General features: G+C 39.2%; 1 protein-coding gene across 2 annotated transcripts; it reads right to left on the reverse strand.

The window, feature by feature from the left end:
• Positions 1 to 13,523: 13,523 nt before the first annotated feature.
• On the reverse strand, positions 13,524 to 19,547 carry LOC147882872 (phosphoinositide binding protein). 2 transcript variants are annotated; one of them, XM_087400641.1, is made up of 3 exons: positions 19,235 to 19,547; positions 13,826 to 14,525; positions 13,524 to 13,542 (listed from the first exon to the last, which is right to left on the reverse strand). In XM_087400641.1, the coding sequence occupies exons 1-2, from the start codon at positions 19,471 to 19,473 to the stop codon at positions 13,847 to 13,849; spliced, it is 918 nt and encodes a 305-aa protein (XP_087256767.1). In that variant the 5' UTR covers positions 19,474 to 19,547; the 3' UTR covers positions 13,524 to 13,542; positions 13,826 to 13,846. The 2 variants fall into 2 exon arrangements, with proteins under 2 accessions (XP_087256767.1, XP_087256766.1); XM_087400640.1 differs by lacking the exon at positions 13,524 to 13,542 and adding an exon at positions 13,610 to 13,753 and having other exon boundaries at positions 13,837 to 14,525.
• Between the last annotated feature and the right edge of the window lie 246 nt (positions 19,548 to 19,793).

Consider the following 19,793-nt stretch of genomic DNA (forward strand, 5'->3'; position numbering starts at 1 on the left):
TTCCTTGAGTACTCTAAGGATGTCAGGCTTCTTATTGTATACTCTTCTAGAGCTATGCATCCAAATATTTCAATGCCCAAGAAAAGCAACTTTGACCTCGAATCATACAAGCAGAGGTGCAAGACAAGCTAACAGTACAAGCTAACAGTGCACTTGACGAGCCAGAAACTAATCGCTCACTTCTGTAAGCTATAGACTTAGCCACCCGATCAAAGAGGAGGAGACAAAGTCATAGTAGGTGTAGCAATTGGGTGACAATCATAGAAGAAACGACTGGCTACAATGACTCCAGGCAGCATCTACGTGCAAGCAAAGAAGCAAACCTCCCAAGGGACGTAAGGTGACCAACCATCGACACAGAACCTGTGACTTCAGAGCAGCATGACACCAACATAAGCAACACATGCTCAAGCGCTGAACAGACCTGATTGCTAACAACAATAGCTGCTAATCGACTCAATGCTTCACAGTGCACAGACCAGCACAACCAGGCCAGCGTTGACTACAAACACGACCTCCTGCGTACCGATCGGTTGGAGAAGAAGACTTGAGCATCAGCGGCATAACACTACGGCAATTAGATGAAGGGCAAATGACTATGCATGAAAGGTGGATGAGGCGACTTCTTGCGACAATGAGCCACACGACGCTGCAGAGATTTGGCTGGCTAACAACTTCAGTTTTTGACATGCGATAGAGAGAATGGTTAGAGTGTAGTCACTCTCAAGGTTTGGTTATCCAAGCATTGGTTAGTAGAGTGCCACATGGCACACATGCTCATCATGACACATGTCACATAGTGACATCTCAACACTCTTGCTAAGCATTGTTTTGAATGCTACATATGAATACCCTATGCCATAGCATCATACCCACTCTGTCTTCATAAAAACTTTGACAACCGTAGCTTTCAACCCAAAAAGAATTTGCATGCGCTCCAAAAAGGAAAAATAACCAGTTTTTTGAGCTCTACATGGTTGTTTAGTGAGTTTTGTTGTATGCAATTAGACACTACCAAATTGGAAAGTTTCTTCAACTGGTAAGACACTTGCAATGGCAGTACACACCCCAACTATTGAAAAGTTCACTGGGAAACGATTCCACACTTGATCAACACAAATGAGGTATCTCTTGATGCATCACAAGCTTTGAAAAATTGTAAAGAAGACATACCCACTGCACAAAATGAAGCATGGAAAGAAAAAAGATGAAGCAAAACTATCACTCATTGGCTTGCACTTGGGTCCCAACATAATTCATCATATATACTCTAAGAACCGTGCCAAAGATGGATGGGATGAGTTGAACATAGTGTTTGGTGCAAAAGCAAAGAATCAAGAAATTCATCTTAAGATTGAATTCTATGGTTTGCACATGCGCTTCCATGAATCTATGGCACAATTTTCAATAAGATCAAAAGCATTATGACCTAATTAGAAGGCATAAATGCAAAAGTAGAGGAAAGAGATGCACTTGCAATCCTCCTTAAAAGCATTCTTGAAGAGTACAATGCACTGACAACCACCTTAAAGAATCTACCAGATCCAAAGTTTGAGGAATGTGTATCATCTCTTCTTGAGAAAGAAATAGACTTGAAGGCATTGACATCGACATCTACATCAACACGTAGCAATAACCATGATGAACAAGCATTGTTTAGGGGGGCCTAGAGCTGCTAGAAGTTCAAGAAATCGCAATGGCATAATAGATTTATTGCATGGAGGTAGTCATGGGGAAGTCAGTTTGGCTCTTAAGGATGATATAAGCCGCCTGACCTATGATATCACTGCTGATGCTAGGCTTGGGAGCAACACAAGTGAAAGAAAACTTGTCTGTGGGGGGGATCCTGATCACCTTAATCAGTCTCTTGTAAATTCTTCTGCTAATATAGGACTTTTATATGAAGACAATGGATTGAGGGGCATCAACGAAGTGTTACCATTGCAGAAGAATGGGTTACTATCAAAATGATTGCAGATTGAAGAACAAATTAAAGTATCACCATTGTAAGAAGCTAGGACACAAGGAAGAAGACTGCAGATTGAAGCAACAACAAGTCAACTACATGGAGTCGCCCATGAGCACAATGACAACAACAACATGTATTGAGAAGCAAAAACCTTTCCACCTTTAGCCTATATTCTTGTAATCAAACTTGACCACCTACAAGTATCCATGCAAGCACTCAAGGGAGGTATTATCATGCAAAAACCACACTTGACTAGCTTAAGTAGCAAGGTATGCACTAAGGGGAGGTGATGGATTTGTAACTCACATCTGACCACCTTGCGATAGCCAATGGATCATGGCGAGATGTTGAGATATGGTGCCATGAGCACATAAATTAGAGACTAAGGTATGGTGTAGAAAGAATTAAATAAGCCACCCAAGGGTGTGGACTACATGATGTGAAGATGTGGAACAAGGAGTACCACTAGTAGGTATGTGGATTTGAGGATCTCACATGATTTGACTATTCTAAGAAGCCTACTTGTATTGTTTACTTGAGTTTCCCTATAACTAGACTCATGGAGTGTCTTATGCGGTTGCATCCGCCATAGCTAGTACATTGATCATTGTTGCACTAGATTTAGTATCAATCACATCTTGTATCTTTGTCATTGTCTTGCAAGCAAATGTGTGCAAAATGCCTCCCACACTCTCTGAGAAAGAAACATGTAAAGAGTATGAGAAAATAAGGTATTTTTTTGTCTCAAATACTGGTGTTAATCGTAGAATGAAAAAAGGCTTGTCTACCACAATGGCTGCAGATATGATTTTTCTAGACTTGCCTACTAGCTTTTTGGTTGAGGGTTTCAAAGAAATCTCATCATGTAATGAATGGTCTTTGAAATTTTTTGAGGCTGCTCTTGGTTTGGGTATGGCACTAGTTGATGATGGGGGATGGGTTTTATTGTTCTCTTCCACATAACACAAAAGAGAAACAAAGATACAGATTGGAAGGTTCAAATATGATGTTCATTTTCATGTGCACTTGAGAGGCATAAAGCCTTTTGGAAGTATGACCAATGGAGTAAAGGTTATTTTCAATCCAATCATTTTGGTCCATTGTTCTTTCATTCAATTTATTGTTGTTAAATTTTAGCATATAAATATCCTATGGACTTGTAAATTCTTTTCAAAACTTGAAGTTGTGCTGGTATGGGTTCCAGGTTTTTGCACTCAACTTGTAAATTCTATGTAGAGTTGGTTTCTCTCCTATTGTGCATGTTGATAGAGCAATGCTTGTGGATGACAAGATGTTTAGCTTGAAATCTAATGCTTGGGCACACTACCTTCCACATTCAAAGTGGTCTATTTCAAGTCAAAAGACACCTTGGCTTGGAGGGTTGGAAAAAGGTGGCTTGCTAATGCAATTCCTAATAGCTACCTTCTATAAAGAGGGAGGGGTGTTGTTTAATGTCTTTCTTGGTTGTGGTGGTAGCCTAGAGGCAGCTCAAAATGTTGGATTTTAGGTTGTTGGCATTGATTTTGACAAAGATGTGATAGAATGGGTTAAAGATCACAAGGGTGGGTACAACACATACTTAAGACTCTACTCATTTTTCATGGTATTAAGAATTTAACTTTGCCTCATAGATTTCAGAAATTATGGTTTTACATGCTTATGCACAGTCATGTGAGGGAAGAAGATTTCATCTACATTAACCAATGAAGAGTCATTAATGGAGTATGGCGAGGAACCAATTATACCAAACTTATGGTATGCAAAAACTATGGCATTCTAGACTTTTGAGCATCACTAAGCATTTTCATGGCATTGTAGCCTTCAAGATTTTGACAATTACTAGGACTTTTCCATGTTATGCGGAGTCACAAGCATCCTAAATGGCAAGGCATAAGGAAATCTATGATATACGTCATATGAAGAGAAAGAAGAGAAATCGTTATGTGTTTATAGATGACATTGCATTGGAGGAGGAGGATTTTGAAGATGAACCATAGGGATACACATGAACATTGTCCAAATTTTTCCATATAGTATTGCTATGTGCACTCATATACTTGGTTTCTTTTGAACAATTAAATTTGTTGGGGGCTTTTCATTTCAAAGTTCTAATGTTTGTAGCTAGCCACTAGGGAAACACATTGACATTGTATTGTTTTCCACATAGTATCCATAAGTGCAAGCTTACTTTAGTTCTCTTGAACTACTAATCTTTTCATATAGGGTTTTAAAAATGTCTTTTGTAATTATAATTTTTCCTCTAATAGTATTATATGTTAAGTTTCATGTTTTGCTAGTTGTTTTGACTATTTTATATGAAAGTTTTATAGCTAGCCTCTTGAGAAGCACATGGTCATTGTCCATTATTCTCCATGTGGCATCGCTAAGTGAGAGTTTACTCAGTATCACATTCCTACTAATTTTGGTGGAGGTTTTTCATTTCAAAGTAAGAAAGGCTTTCATGTTACTTTCAAAGTCAATAATCATATGCATTACAATTTGTCTACTAATACTACTTTGGGTATCATTCTTTGCTTTGTTAATTGCAAGGTTTATAGCTAGCCACTAGCTATAAACTTTGCATTAAAAAAAGCTCACAAAACTCACAAACTCACAAGGTTTATAGCTAGCCACTAGCTATAAACTTTGCATAGAAAAAATCTCACAAAGCTCACAAACTTGCATAAAAATTTACTCGTAGAATGCCAAGCCCCCAACAATCTGAGATCTTGCAAGTCAATTATGTGATTCCTGAGCTGTGTTTCTTATTACGGGTGATAAGTAAGCACTCGTTCCTTGATGTTGCCATTCTTTAAGATCGACACCTCACACTCCGTTCAAGTGTATAGATGTTGTTCCAAAGTTTCAATCTTGTATCGAAGGCAAGTTTATCTATTTCTTTTCTGATTCATTTGAGCCCCAAAAAAAAACGCTCTTGATCATATCATGGAAAAGTCTAAGAAGAAGAGTCAGAGCAAGCAATGTCATTTAAGTGGAAGTGTTGATCATGGTCCGAAGGATTGCTATATGTATTTGTGCAAGCATTGCAAAAGCAATATGGGCTTGAAGGAACTATTGCACTAATCTTTCGAAGAATAAGTTCTATAAAATATTTCCAACTTTATGTGAAAAAAAAGCAGTCCAAAAAGTTACAAAGCTTTTGGATTATTCTGTTTTGCTTGATAATGCAAAGAATTGGTACGTCAAATTTCATAGAGATGATTGCAAATCTAATCGGAACTTCAACAAAGCATTTAGATTTTACAGTTTGACTATTCTCATGAGGAAGGTTATGATTCTGATTCTAATTTAGATTCTAAAAATGATCCCAAAGATGAGCAAGGTATTTTCTGTGTTTATTTATATAATTGAGTTTCTAATCAAATTACAGATGTTTCAAATCAGATCTGATCCAAAAGTCATTCCAAACAGTCTGAAAGCATTTTTCCACAAGTCAAGTATGTGTGAGGATTATCCAATGCCAATCAGTTTTCGGTTCCTTCATCAACAAATGGAGCAACAACCAAATGATTCATCAAGTGATGACAAGGACCCGAAAGATGATTGCTATCCAGAAAATGGTCAGTATATTGAAGATTCATATGAAACTTGTGCATGCTATGCATTTGCACCATCATTTGCTATACTAATGTAGAAGCAAGCGAAGATCAATCCGAATGCATCGTTTGAAAAGCTTGACCCTTACAACAAAGAAGGTTTGGGATATGTTTCTAATTCAAAATTGAGTCAAAGTAATGAAGTTGAAATTGTTTTCAATAGTTATGCAATTGACTATTTGAATATCTCATCTTTCATATGTGATGATGATGAAGCTCTTAAGGAGTATGCAGAAAGCTTAAATCTGAATATTTATTCTATTTAGAATGAACAAACAAATCAACAACCGAATATAAAAATAAATCTAAGGTTTGACGTCAATGTTGAAGATAATAATTTAGCTCATGATCATTTTGAGGCTAAAGTTCAAGTTGATAAGTATATGTGTGAAGAGGATGATGTGATTCAACAATTTGAATTGTCCCCTAAGGATGAATCCATGTTGGACAACTAATTTGTTCCAATGCCTACAAAAATGATCCAAATTTAGAATGATGAAGAAGATGAAAGCATGCCTTTTTGAGGACTCGATTATTGGTGAATTCATAAAGATGATTAAGGGCCCAAAAGCACCATGTATGTCAAATGAAATGCAACCAGAAGTGTTGACACAGATTCAGATTTTAGATTGCAAGGTAAATCTAAAATCAGCTCAATTATTAGGTGAAGAAAATGGTAAGGACAATGCTCTGGAGGAATCACTCTTTGAGGTGGTTTCATAAATAGAAAATTCATATTTGAATGATATCTTTAAAATGTTTTATGATGCTTTTACGGAGTTTGAGGATGAATTCTAAGATGCAAAAGATGATGTGATGTAATCAGATTTTTGTTTACAATCAAATCAATGTTTTGGCATAGTTCCAAACTTTTGGCAAGATGCAAGTGCAACAGCACAATCAGAAAAATCAAATACAAATACAAACAATAAGAATGTTGATGATGATGGAATGATAAGGATGAAAGATGAAGGGAAAAGAAGGATCTTAGCCCGGAGTAAGAAGAGCCCAAAATGGAGCTGAAAGAACCCGGAGGAGTCCCCTAATCACCTCTACTTCATACCACAAATATTCAGACACTTGGCATATGATCAAGGTCAACAAGTCAAAGCTTGCGAGAATGACAAACAACAAACAGAAATTTAGCAAACAGTTCGGACATGTTGCGGGTAGCCCGAAGGCCAAATACAGTCCAAAAGTTGGATTTTCAGTCTGACTTCAGTAAAAGGGAATTTTGAAAATCTGAATGACAAAAAAATAGTATTTTTGGTGATGTTAAATTCAGCATATGTGGTTCAAAAATTTTGCATAAGCTGGACAAAAAGTCAAACAGTCCGACTATGGCAGAAACTAGTCGGAAGTCAAAATTTAATGGTGGAAATCAATCAAATTCAAAATTCAGAATTTCAATGGTTTGATGAAAAAAAATCAGATTTTTCAAAGACAAATGAATTATTTCTTTGAGGACTCTACACCGATGTATGTTCCGGATGCTGGAGCTTCATCGACATATTCCTATTTGCTTGATTGGGAAGATATATACATTATGTGCCAATGGGATGCAAACGTATTGATTCATGCATGGTTCTATTTATTCATTTTGTATGAACTAGCATGGATGACATTATATTTTATGGGTTCCCAGCCCTGGAATGTTGCCATAAAATGATGGCATTGTAATCAATGATTCACTTACACTATATTTGTGTACAATGGAACACTAGGCACTATGTCTTAGTTTTTCACTATTGCACAATAATTTTTATCTTTTGTAATCTAGTAGCCAACTATGTTTGGAGGTAGTTGGAACCTTGGTACTGCACCAAGCTCTTCTCTATTTTTCAACATGGTCTTGGATTGATGTGATGTTGCATCATGAAGAGGGTCTGCTAAATTCTATTAGGTTGAACCTAAAAACAAATTGGTGGATCGAGTCTTGGAATTTTTTAATTCCAACCACCAAGTATGCCAATGTGAGGGGATAACTAGGCACCTAGAATAAGGTTAGTGAATAGTCACATGGGGGGGATGTAAAGGGGTGTGAATGAACCCTTGAGGTTCCAACTTCCCATAACGGACCTATCTTGGTGTACGCATCAGGTCCTTCATGTATCTTGTGGATGAGCATTTCTAAATATGCAGTTCTGACCATTCTGACAATCTGTTCTCTATTCCCAAAGTCTAATCTCGAAATGACAGTCTATGATTCTTATTCCTTTCTCTTAATTCTGAGATTTTCTTCATAATGTGATGATATATAGAGTTTCTTCAGTGTACTAGTTCATTGAAAATGCATTCCTTAAGTGTTTTTTAAAAGGTTTATTATTCCAAAAGTATTCCTCAGATTTCATGTCTATCTATTCTCTATCAAAAAGTTGAAGATTCTAATCAGGTCCTTCTAGACTTGTTACAGCAAGAGATGCAAGAGAGACGAAGTGCGAAAACTCTACTTTATAGACACTAAATATCCAATTGAAAAATGGTGCAGTATGACTCTATATATAGAAAGGGGTGTCTCTTGGTTGGTCTTTATAAACCTATAAAAGTCCTTGCTAGTCAGCTCTACTTTGTGGCTTGCAACTTGCTAGATGCCTATACAGCTAGGCCCACAACTAAGGGGCCTTGGTTGGCTAGAAGGAGAGAAACTAGTATCCTCCCGCGGGAAGGAACACCCACATCACATGAGGATCACATGCTGACACAAGATGAAGCTATACAAAATGCTAACACCCCTTCTTAGCTTTTAGAGGAGGTAGTCAATAGTCCGAGCGATGAAAACCAAGCAAGCCTCATGAAGCGATCAATGAAGCGATCAATGAAAATCGAGCAAGAAAAATCAACATATGGCATTCGACTTAACCCATCACACGTATCCGACAATTAGAATGAAGAAATAGCCACAATTCGGCATAATGGTTCAAGTAGTAGAATTTTCTTCTTAAACAATGTGTATCATAATTGAATTTCACATAAGAAGGTACTGAATGCTATTCATCCTAAAGCATGGAAGTGACTTCTACATAAATAATAGTAGAATTTGTACTTCTCATATTCCAATAAATATCATATAAAATGGTACTTATTGATTCTATTATTTATGAAATATCACATGAATGCATATATACATGAATCATGTGGGTGTTTGAGAGGCTAAATAGTATACTCATTACCATCCTAATCAACAAGATCCAATCTACTCTCGTGACACTAGCAACCTACACAAGGGGCTCAACAACACTACCCACAATCAAAGTATCATTAAGAAAAGAGAAGCATAGAGGACATAAAAAAATCATAATACATTTAACAAATCTAGTGGATCCCTTAATGCTTATTGAAAATGCATGGTTGATGATGCTCCAGGTTTCTTCTATATCTCAAGCCTGATAATGAGTCCACTAGTTACTCTTTTTTTTTTAATCCAACTTCTCAAAGGTAGGTTTAAGCTATACACTAAATATTGGAGGTGTATGGCCTAATTGCATCATAAACACAAGCCCTAGGGAATCATTTGCAACATGGAGAAAAGTATATCAAATACATTTGATCTCTTACATCGCATAATGATTCAAAGGAAGGAGCTTTCTAAAAAACATATCTTCTCCTCCTTGTTTAGGTAACCATGTAGAATTTTATCTAGAATAACTGCATGCAAATATATCATTTTATATATGTAATGCATTCTCATTCATAGGAAAATTATACAATAGTCATATAGATAAAAAACATCCATGCTTAAACTCTTAAATAGTATAGAACTACAATATAGTATTTCCTACCGCTAATGGGAAAATAAGGACTAGCCAGGTAAGCAACATGGTGAAAGCATGGTAAGGTGGAATGCTATTTTAGCTATGTACCATAAAAATAAAACACAATATCTATAATTAGAAATCGAAATCTTTGATTTTATTTTGCATTTTATAAAGTAAAGATACTATAGAGTCTAAAAATTACCTCTTAGTATTGGAAAATTATAGAAGACTCTAAATATTAGTTCTTTACTACTCAAATAGAAAGTGTCCGAGACATGCTATTTCTAGCCACCTTACGATGTTTTCATCCAACAAGCTTTTTTTCACTAGAAAATTCCAATCCCATGGACATTTAATCCCCAAATACTCATGCTTGAGTAATACAATTTTGGTTTTTACATCATCTCGATCAGAGATTTGTAGCAAGAGTTATGGCCTCTGTAAGCAAAGATTTCAAGCAAAGATGGGGGACAATGCGATGTATCTCTTCATGAAGCCTCTTCCAATGTAAAGTGTTTAAGTCTACTAAGAAAGAGCTTCCTTAACTGAGGTAGGCTCCTAGTCTCGAATGATACGACATCAATCCATAGTTCACCTATCAATGCTCCTCTAGCTGGCCTTTGTCACATGAACTTTGTGCAAACTTTGAGGTCCACCTTCCATGGTCCAATCCAAAGGATGCCACTCCATCAACCACTTTGGTACATGAACAAAATGTTGAGCCTCTTGCAGTCGGTAGTGGCTCATCCCTAACCATGGAATCCTCCTTTGCTTGTCACTGAGGCTAGTTGTCATGATTAAGAAGCCAAGATAGATCGTCGAAGTCATCTCGCTCACCAAGAAATGGTGGCTCCTTTGTACCACTGGAAGCTTGAACGAACCCATCAAAGAAACCTTTGCTAACCGCAACCCCCTTTCGCTCCAACTCATATAACTTATAGCCTTTGGAAAGAGAGTTATATCCCACAAAAACAAGCTTCTAGGACTTCGATTCATGGGGCATCACTCCCAAAAGCATAAAAATGGGGCACATCCGGTTTCTTACCAAAATAGGCCTCAAATGGAGTCAGCTTTGGAACAACAATCATTGGAGATCAATTGATAGATATTCGTAGCCACAGCCTCTCCCCTAAAGTGATAAGGAAGGTTGTGATGCTCCAACATCATCCTCACCATCTCGACATAGTCCGCTTTTTCAAGTGCTCCATTCTCTAAAGGAGACCTGATATTGCCTAGTCCTATTAGCCACTGCTCCATCCCAAACAGCGTAGCATGTGGCTTCGTGCTGTGGATAGCAAATGAATGGTCATCAAACTCCACCCTCATGCCAGTCTTGCAAACCTCATGTACTAACACCAAGAGATGGGACATAAAAACCCCAAAAGGAATGCTTCCCCACTTTACCATTGGAATGATCTCCAAAGTTCCCTTGCTATAAATCAAGATAGTGGACTTGGCTATTGCTATTCTACAAATAACAGTAGGCTGAAGAAAAGGTAGGGGGAGTGCACATGGGTAGAGGGGTATGACTAAAGATGTCACCCATTTGCATCCAAAGTTCCTAGAACATCTCTCAAGGAGTCAAGTGCCTGGATGCACCACCATATAGACTACCACTCTCAAATATCCCCAACTTGAAACCAACATCCTCCTTGGTCCAAGAAGACCACAATCTCTAAGTGCACAAAAGCGGTTGCATCTAAGGAGTCTGCACCCTTCTCGATGCTCCACTGAGTAGTGACCCTTCTAGCCACAATGGGTATAGTTTTCAGCTGACCTTCAAGGCATCATGATACATGCTAGACTTCTTCTTGAGATATGTTGATTCAGAAGACTTCCATTTTCTTTCTTGTTATTGTTCCACCCTTTCAACTACTAGGTGGTCAGGGCCTCAGAGACCCCACCCTATGGTGGGTTTAGAAACCACTCCTCCTAGTCTAGGATCATCGAGATGAGCAAGATGTTGGGTGTCCCACTAGTCATGAAAGAGCAATAGAAACTGAGTACTAAATGGACAAATGAGACAACAATGTAATGGCCATGTCTCCTTCTAGCTTGAAGAACCTCCTATTGAAGAGTCTACAACTTGTTGACGTGCTCACATCATCGAAGACTATTGTAGGATTTAGCACATGTATCTACTCTTCTAAGGACATTCTTCATGGGTTGTACAACGAGGCCAAATGCTAGCATATCCTTGTCATGTGTTGAATGTGATTGATCACTTAGGGTGTACAGTTGAGGAAGATGAAGGAGTGCACATGGGCATTGACATGATCCCATAACTGTGCCAAGATCTCCCACTCTTTTTGGATTATCAGAGTAATATCCTCCTCTAATGCATGTACACCTGAACTATGCATTGATTTCTTGTCTCATTCAAGGCAATGAGCCTACCTCAGTTAAGGAAGCTCTTTCCTAGGGGACTTCAAGGAAAGCCATGCAAGCCGAAATGGAGTCCACATATAAGAATAGGACTTGGGATTTGGTATTGAGGCCATTGAAACGTTAGGTTATTGGTGCATGGACAAGCATAAGGGCACCAAACCTGTGGCTAAAGGTTATGCTCCAACCAAGCATAAAGTATGAGGGCAATTTTGCAACGGCAATGTAAAAGGAGATGTATGATGCCTTCGTGATCAGAAGGCATGGTTTTAAACAACCTCCCAAGGCTTGAAACCAAAACATCAATGCCTTCTTTCTAAGAAATGGTGTCTAGAGACCAATTGTAAATCCAAACCTGTATCTCGTATGGGAACCAAGTATGGTCACACTGATTATCCCCTATTTCAATGATCTCATTTTAATTGGTAGTCGTGGGCTAAGCGCGAGAGAGAGTGCACCGAGGCTCAACTCAAGATAAGGAGTATTTGGGGAAATGATGGTGGCACGTATGTCACTGCAATAAGCATGAGCACTAAGCAAAGGCAGCTTTAGACAAGTGACAAGATGCCATTCATTGTTGCTACCAAAAATCTCAAGCTACTCACTATGGAGTTGGTCATCTTCCAAGTTTGTTTGCTCGAAAATAAGCATTGATAGTCATGATAGGTGCTTGTAACTGTTCACTATGAGTATTCTGGCACAAGTAACTTGTGAAAACCACCACATTCTATCTTCTTCAATGTTAAATTCGTCTATTTCTGTGCCTTGATATCTTACAAGTAGGATGCCTTCTCATATTGGTTGTCTAAGTAAAGGGAACACTAGTGATGGGTGGTAATAGTTTATCAAAGCCAATAGTATGTCTATTAAAATTGTACCACGATGTTCATACTAATTGGCCTAAATAAGCCCTACTAGACATTTTAGGTAGCTCCTATTGATATATTGGATAAGGTTGACAATCGGTCATTTACTTCCAAAGATGTGTACATCGAGTAACCAACAAGCCCCATAACAAAGTTTGACACTCCAACTAGACTCGAGAGATGACTCAACTGAGGATAATGGATGCATTGCAAAAAGACTAATGAAAATGTTCCATCAAAGCGACTACAAATTCCTTATGTATGAATAACACAGCACTCTATGGTCTACCAAAATATAAAGTCAAGCTTAGTACAAATAGGGATACAAAAGCAATCAACAAAATGAGCTATAGGAAGTTTGATTATTTGAAATAAGGAGCTTTATTGACTTATATGGCACCTTCCAGATTCTTTGACTTGCACCAAGGAGAATGTATGGAAGTTGCTTAGTTTTTGCAGCAATCCACATCATCACTAGGAAACCGAACATCTTGTTGTTTTCATTGTCGACAAGGTCAAAAACACATTGCATACAAAGATTTTTTTTGTTTTAAGCAAATTTCAAAAAACAAGATATCCATGTTGATCAAGGAAGGACAATTAATAAAAGTTCTCTCTCTCTCTCTCTCTCTCTCTCTCTCTCTCTCTATATATATATACATAAAATAAAACAAACCCTCACATACATGCATAGGAAGCACTAACTATTTCTCTGTTTGAAAAAAAGGAAGCACTAACTATTATAGCATCTTCAAAATTTTATGAAACATGCGAACCCCATATAAACCTGCATGAGCATGAATCTACATTAGTCTTCATCCTAGTATGTGTAAATTCAAAGGCAACTCCATGAAGAAGAACCCCATATAAACCTGCATGAGCATGAATCTACATTAGTCTTCATCCTAGTATTTGTCTAAAGATTCAAAGGCAACTCCATGAAGAAGCAGCTAAGACAAATTGTTGTTCATAGATAATAGACGCCAAGTAGAAATTTCTAACGAGCTCACAAAAGTCTCCAAAAAAACCTGAAATAGTAACATAAACAATAAAAGTGATTGAAAAGCATTGCTATTTTACACATGGTTAATGCGAATGGTTGAGCAAATTCAACTGAGTACACGCTGTGTACTTGAACACTCCGCATAGGCCTTTCATTACCTATGCCACAACCAATAAGAAAATAAGATAATTTCAGAGTTGAACCGGAAACCTACAATTCCAGAGTTGAACCTGAAACTTACACTGCTACAATCATTGTGAGCGCACAACAGGCCTTGTAAGCCCCATGCCAGACCCACTACCAACATGCTTGAATACCGTTGCCTCCAATTGCTCATCGTGGCCTGAAAAACCTGTTCCGCCTTTTTGAAGTACCACTATATGTTTTTCTTTACATGGTTTATTGCAGACTGTACAGGCTTTGTCTTTTAGCAGGAACTTTTCAACGCATTTTTTGCAGAAAATGTGACCACAATTCATGAGTGCCACGAGTGTGCTCGTGTTTGTAAACGTCACTGTGCAGCTAGGGCAAATGTACTTAGCCTCTGAAAAGTCATCCTGAATGTCCCCTGGACACTCAGTGAAATATACTGGAAAAAGATCTTTCAGCTTGAGTTTCTCTTTCCCCTCCGGACACATTGTCTCTGTTGATGGTGCTTGAGCTCGATCTGGCGCCTCAGGAGTTGCGGAAGGCAACCAAAAGGCTCTCATTGTTCGAAGTGCCTCTTCTTCATAGGAAGTCACCTTCACACTATTAGCACCATGGAAACCACTGTTCTTATCTGATGTATTATTTTTACCCATGAAATGAGGCACAGCTCCATTGTTTTGGCGTTCAAAGGCATCCAGTTCCTGCTCTCTCTGCAAAGCTTTCTTCTCTAACTCCTCCTCCTTGTCTTGCTTTTGTTGTGCAGCAAAACTGGCAAGCTTTCTGTAATCATCAACCAACCACAAACTGATTCACAAAGCTGCTACAAGGGAAATACTCAAGCACAACATGAGAATTTCAATTTATGAGAAACATGAAAATTGCAGGCACAACTCACAAGACTGAACACGTCCAGACATTCAAATCGACAATTATTGAAAACTGAAGGTTAGAAAGAAAGAACAAAGAGAAACATAGAACAAGAAAACATTTACATTAAACCACACAGACAGCACTCTATGAGGAAAACTATCACCACACACCAGACGGTACCGAGATCCAAAACTGGAGCTGGTCTGAGATCCGTCTCGACAAATCTTCTCTGAGCAACTTTCTCCTGATAGTATGTTCAGGTAATGACATGCCTTTTAGGCTCAGCACAAATTTATCCAAGCACTAGCTGAATGTAGTCATAACGAAGCCCTAATACAATACATACCGCAATCATACACTCCAAAGCATTTTACTCAACTCCACAAAAGATTGATAAGAATACATATCCTCACAATGCGTGCTATTGCAACAAGCGAAGCACATCTCCTGAATGTCATCATCCTATGACTCTGAAGCCATGCACAGGGGGCAAATAATGTTATTCTGTAAATGGTAAGAACTCCAACAGGGCAACGAGGAAGATTCATAAGGAAAAGTACCCTCCCCTTACCTTCAGGCTAAATAATCTCTTGAAGAATATTGGTAAGTTGGGTTGGGTGGATCCTACCATTGATATGGGTAATTTCGTTGTCTCTTTCATCACTCGCCACCACTACATTTTGGCTGATTTTTGCAAGAACCCCAAAACGAGAATCGCTTAAAGCATCCTCACACATGCTTTGCTTATAATTTCATCATGTTGAAACCGCTTTTAAAGCTGAAAGCTCAATTGAGGCAGCTTCTTGTTTCTCCTGAGTGGTAATGCATGGCGTGAATGTAACTCTGCAAGGGATCAGAGACTTTAGTCCATTTGTCTTTGATGACATCCTTGGGGATGACGTTGGCCTCTTGCTTCAGGTTACAAAGCAGATAGTCCTTGTATTGGGAAGGTGTATGAAGGGATGGATAGGATGATTGAGACCGAGACCATTCCAAAGTATAGATGCTTTGCATGCTTGGAGGAAGGAGGAGTTCAGGGCACTTGCAAACTCTCGATGGACGCAATACCATTCACCTTTAGAGGCTGCAGCCATTTTTGGATCCAAAATTTCAAGGGAAGGGGCGAGACACAAACACACAGGTGGTGCAAGGATGGGAGATGGTATTGAGACGACTTGTCTCAAGTGCAAATGATAGGAGGAATGTGCGGGAGGAGCTGTCATTTTATAGGCAAGGAAAAGGGTTGTTTGGTTTGAAGAATGCACGGAATGACAGGTTCAAGATTTACTCCATTGGTAGGTGGGAGGCCTATGGGGCAACTGCTCCATTGTTGTAGCATTTGGCCATTTGTATACTTAGCTAGCGTGCTAGCTCTTCGCCCGTTGAGCGGTTGCAGAGCAGATCTGGAAACGTTGCATCCAAAAAGAGGAATAAGCTTGGGGTTCAGAAGGTAAATGATCCTGTATTTTAGTAATGCAAACTTGTGTTTGCTTAACGAGTTCATTGCAAAGTGCACTCTTGACCCATACATAGGATTCCTACCAAAAGAGGACCCTGCCAGTGATGCAGCAGAGGATACTCCTAAGCATGAAGATGATGACAAGTCCCAAGACCAAAATGATAAGGCTTAGTAGACTGAAGGAGATGCCTCTGATACTATGCGACCTTCAATCCATTAGGGCTGACTTTCTTTTTCTATATACCGTGTACTTCACTAGAGAGTCCTATTTTCTATTGAGATCCCTGAGGCACTATCATGGCCTCTTTTTCTTGTATGTTGCATATCATATGCTCTATAATCTGCATTATTCTACACTTCTATGGCAATACGCACATTATATTTTGTGTTTAAAGCTGAAATGGGAAGCTTGGAGCTGCAAAACATGGTTTTCTTTTCATATTTTGATATATCATCTAATTTAATGACGTGTCATATGATGCAGCACTCTTGTTCCCGTTCCCCCTTCCCGAGTACGTTCTCATTCCGACATCCCGACGTTACCAAAACGTTTCCATTCCCTAGTAACTATGTTTGAGACTTTTACTATGCGTCCACTATTATCACAATAGCAGCATTTCCTTTGTTTCTTCTTGCCTCCACACTCTAAAGAGTCCCATACATATTTTGAAGTCACCATCATCCTTGGACTTATCTTGACCAGGCTTGCCGTCGTTTTGTTTGAAACAAGAACGTCCTTATCCTCTATGATGTTGTTCCCATATTTCTCTCCCTAGATTCCTCTTGCATACCAATCCACGATTCACAATAGAAGCATTTCCTTTGTTTCTTCTTGCCTCCACACTCTGAAGAGTCCCTTAGCCTTGGACATGTCTTAACCAAGCTTCCCCTTGTTTGCCCTTCCTTTACTTCCCTTGTTTGCCCTTCCTTTACTTGAAACAAGAAAGTCCTTATCCTCTACGATGTTGTTCCCATACTTCCTCTCCCTAGATTTCTCTTGCATAGGCTTGATATCAAGCCCACCTTTTCAATTGTGTTGATTGGATCAATCTGCAGTAGTTAGTGTAGTTACTAAACCCCTAAAGCTCCTAGGAAGCATATTCACCACTGACAAAGGTAGCTATTTTATGTCGACTTTCGAACCTATAACTGCTACTAATCCCTGGTGACCTTGACCTTAATGAAATGCTAACCTTATGGAATCACCTTCCTCCATCTTCGTCGTAACGACTGAAGTGAACAAACAGAAATACAAGTCAAGATACCTGAAAAGGAAATTCAAAACACAAACGCATTCTTCAAATGTTTTAAATTCAAGCATTCAATCTCCTTTCTTGAAGTTCAACTCTAGACCATTTAATATTTATGGTGTTCTATGCCCGCGCCCAATGATTAAAGATAAGTCCTCTGCCTCCAAAGATAAGTCCTCTATGTCCTTTATTGCATCAGCTAGTGTCACTACCTTCCATGTCGCATCTAGTTGATCCTTAAATTTCAGTTTTGTGCCTATGTCCACCTTTGTAAGACTAGAATATATCCAATCATAAAAATTTAGATTTTTGTTGTTCTAAAGTCCAAAATTCAACAAAGAAAATAAAAGAGAAAACAAAAGAGAAGAAAAATGAGGTAACCAAAAAAATTTTGAAAACAAAAGGTAGACGTACTTGCCCCTGCCACCATGTGGCTCCTTCCAAATTGGGTAATTGCTCCCATCTACACCCCCAAAGATACAAACTTGAGAAAACTCCCAAAATTTTCACCCTCTCACTTGCACCTATTTTTTAGTACACATCACAATGCACTCCTCATAGTTCCCAGTAATTTTGGAAACGGGCGGGAAACGGTGTTTTAGAGTTTTGGGCACCAAAAGAAACAGTGGAAACAGAGTTTCAATTTTTAAGGTTAATAAAAAATACATTATATATGTAATTATTAGTAATGCATGTCATACAACAAGACTTGAGAGGACAACAAGGAGGAGAGGAGAGGGCAAGGGCTGAGGAGAGCAAGGAGAAGAGGGCAACGGCTGAGGAGAGCAAGGAGGAGAGGAAAGCAAAAAGGAGAGGTTGGAGAGAATAGCAAGGAGGAGAGGAGAGAAGAGGGCAAGGGCTGAGGAGAGCAAGGAGGATATGCTAGAGAGGAGAGCAAGGAGGAGGGGCAGCGGGCTGAGAGGGGGGTTGTAGGATGAGAGGAGAGCAAGAGAGAAGGCTAGAGAAGGAGAGCATTGGTGTCTACAAGCTCTTACATTGCTATATACCTAGATGAATCCAGGAACATTCACAAACTCATTCTCTAAAAACAACATAGTGCAGTTTCTATCTCACGATAGTCACTCATAAGATTGAAAACCATAAACTCCATCACACATAGCAGGGACTGGCTACTATGGCATCCCCACTGACGTCATCAGCACCCAATAGTGGGTGTAGACCATAGTATAAAAGTATGCTCTGCAGCACAATTCCAAGAGTAGGACATGGGCCATTTTTACTAGTAGAAGGTCAGCGCGCTCTATCACAAAACGCAAGAGACAAGGTTAAGGCATGTCAGGCACCCAGCCGACCAGCCATTAGCTCTCTGGTCCATTGGGAGCAGCCTGTGGACCTCACCGAAGGGCTCCAAGTTAGGGGAAAGCTATATTAATAGGTCCACCCTCCTCGTTGAAGCAATCCATCCTTTCAAGGGCCAAAGGGAGTCCATACGTGGAATCACATGTTTCAGCGGAAAATGTTCTTAGTACGCATCAAAAACGTTCACATGAACTGAAGAATGGACGGGAGCTTTGGACAAACTCCCGATCAAATCCAAGTTCACCTGGGTTTCCTTCACCGGAAACGGTGCATCAAAGCAAACGATTATGATGTGGCAGTCTCGGGGACGCGTTCAGGTCAATTTTTCTTGGTTTACATGACCGGTGTTGCGGAGGCCGCCTCGGCCCGTTGTGGCTGTGACCATATTTTTGCCCTAACATAAGTCTGCTAAAGCAAAGAATGTGATCAATTTGGTACTGTTCATGGAAAAAGAGAGGATGCGACCACAGAATTATAAAATCGCAAAAGAGTCCGTAATCACATCAACAGCAAGTTAGGACGCCATCCAAACTCTCAAAAAGAGAAAAAATAAAACCTTTAGCTAGCAGATAATAAAAGCCGAAGCAGACCTCTTAATGTCCTTCTTCTGAGCCAAAAGGCATTCTAAGATGCATTCTTTACAGTAGAGGTGGCCTTTTTGACAGCAAAGGGGATCGATGAGGTACTGCAGGCAGATACAGCAAGAGTAGAAAGGTTTGACGGAATCCTTCCCGAGCCTCTCCTTCTGAGTGCCATAGCCAAGCTTCCGCTTCTCGTCGTAAGTAAAGAAAGCGAGATCGTTGTTGTTCTTGGAATGGCGCTGAGGCATCTTGTTGAGGGCTTCTGTAACTAGGGCAACGCCCTTGTGGTTTTCCAAAACAAAACGCCTAGTAATAAAATACCTTCTCGCTTTGGTTTAATAAGGGCCTTTTCCCACTAGCAGTTAGGTTGTGTTACTAGCTTAACATAACGAGTTCTGTTAACTTGAAGTCAACCTTAAAATTTCCATTGGTGGTAACCCATTATGCTATGCACAGTGTGGTCTTAAACAAGAGTGCATGTATGCACAAAAGCACTAACTTCGGCTTATTCGGCTCTATCAATTAAGACTCTATCGAAAAGAAGTTTAAGGACAATTTCTACATCCAT

Source organism: Dipteris shenzhenensis, chromosome 29, assembly GCF_047967505.1.
Source record: "Dipteris shenzhenensis isolate YYH24624 ecotype China chromosome 29, Dip_SZ_1.0, whole genome shotgun sequence".
NCBI classification, from domain to species: domain Eukaryota; kingdom Viridiplantae; phylum Streptophyta; class Polypodiopsida; order Gleicheniales; family Dipteridaceae; genus Dipteris; species Dipteris shenzhenensis.

What these genes read in the sequence shown, in the direction of transcription:
- LOC147882872 (XM_087400641.1), bottom strand. Translation starts at nt 19,473, where the DNA reads ATGCCTCAGCGCCATTCCAAGAACAACAACGATCTCGCTTTCTTTACT. An exon ending in CAGAAGAAGGACATTAAGAG is followed by an intron (nt 14,526 to 19,234) that starts GTCTGCTTCGGC and finishes TGATGATTACAG; the next exon opens with AAAGCTTGCCAGTTTTGCTG.